Source organism: Trachymyrmex septentrionalis, unplaced genomic scaffold (assembly GCF_001594115.1).
Source record: "Trachymyrmex septentrionalis isolate Tsep2-gDNA-1 unplaced genomic scaffold, Tsep1.0 scaffold95, whole genome shotgun sequence".
NCBI lineage: Eukaryota > Metazoa > Arthropoda > Insecta > Hymenoptera > Formicidae > Trachymyrmex > Trachymyrmex septentrionalis.
The window spans coordinates 653,251-654,750 of NW_017306139.1; the positions used below are offsets into that span (position 1 = coordinate 653,251).

The following is a 1,500-nucleotide window of genomic DNA, read 5'->3' on the forward strand; positions in this document are numbered from 1 at the left end:
TGTGTGTGTGTATTTAATTGCGAGCTTGTATAAGCAAAATATGGAAGTATACTTCTGCAAAATAATATTCACAAGAAATATTAAATAGTTTAAGTAAAATGCAAAAAATTAAAATATTAATATTTAAAATATTAAATAGATAAAGATAGCATTGAAATGTAAAATCAACAATTTTCAGCGAAAGGTCGCAGAAAATTTTTAAATGGTAATTTTTATCAATGCTGATTAAATTCGAAAGAAGAAATAATGTACCAATCGTACACGAATTAAATTATTGTGTAGATATTATCTATGCAATTTCATTAAAGCTTTACCTTAAGATTATCCTCATAATGTGTGATACCTACCTGACGAAATTTTCAAATTTTGTTTGTATTGCTATTTCGTCCTCATCTTGAGGTTTACATGGACCCTTCAACAATATTTGTATCAAGCTAATAATCGCATTGCGACGTATTACGACGACAGTCGCTTTACATATCATAGCAGCAACACTCACGAATATTATAGAATTAGCAATGAAATCATCGATATTATCAATAACAAATAGAAAATCCAGGAATTGAGTTAACATAAAAAAGTATTCCAAGAATAATATAATATAAGTAAATACATTGTACAGAAAATTGGCACCATTTGATGACCATTCGATCGGTCGCCATATACCACAAATTGTATACATACAAAAATTTAAAGAAAACATTTGCATTTTTGAAATTTCTTCTTTAGAGTCAATTTATCAATTTTGTTTGTCAGTCTTTTTTATATGTAAAACATCTAAAAAAGTAGCTTTAAAAAATTGCGATAAAGTGTCTTTTTTAAAATATCCTTATTACATGTTCGGCTATACATATATGTATATATAAAATATAATTATATATAAATTAAAATTAGATCAGCAAAAATTGAATTTAATTTAAAAGACAGCAGTATAATAGTTTATGAAATAGATTTTGCAATTAACAAATTCTATAAACTAATGTTTAAATTGTACATTGAATACTAAACGTGATTGATTGAGACAAATTTTATTTATCTAACACATAGATCCCGTATAACATGTAATCTCGGGCTGAGAATCACACGAGCTTATTTAATTCTAATGCAACGTATGATTTGTATGAATACATTTAAATTGCAATGTTTGCAAGAATTTATCGCGCACTTTTTTTAGACCTGTTGCTTCTTAAAATTTCGACTAATAATACAGAATTACTAAATGCTAACAATGATATAATATGTTTTATTATTATGGAATTCAATAAAATTCATTTCAATGTAACCGAACACTCTTTGTGACGGACTGCGTGTAGTATTAGATACTTCAATGTCTTAACCCTAGTACCATTAATAACAGTTATTAAATAATCGACATGAAGTCGATTAGACATTTATTACAGGGTGTGCGTTCTTTTCCGCTTCTAAGTGAATACTATAATTGTGAAAGTTTTCCTACTTGTAACTATCGAGGGATGTCACTTCTTACGATAATGCACGTTG

At 27.3% G+C, this 1,500-nt stretch overlaps 1 protein-coding gene across 1 annotated transcript in view; it reads right to left on the reverse strand.

Moving 5' to 3' along the window:
- The window catches only part of LOC108756098, a 15,814-nt gene that overhangs the window by 7,675 nt on the left and 6,639 nt on the right, over positions 1-1,500 (reverse strand). The window contains 1 exon segment of the mRNA XM_018499676.1: positions 348-709. Within this exon segment, the coding sequence (XP_018355178.1) occupies positions 348-709 (362 nt within the window).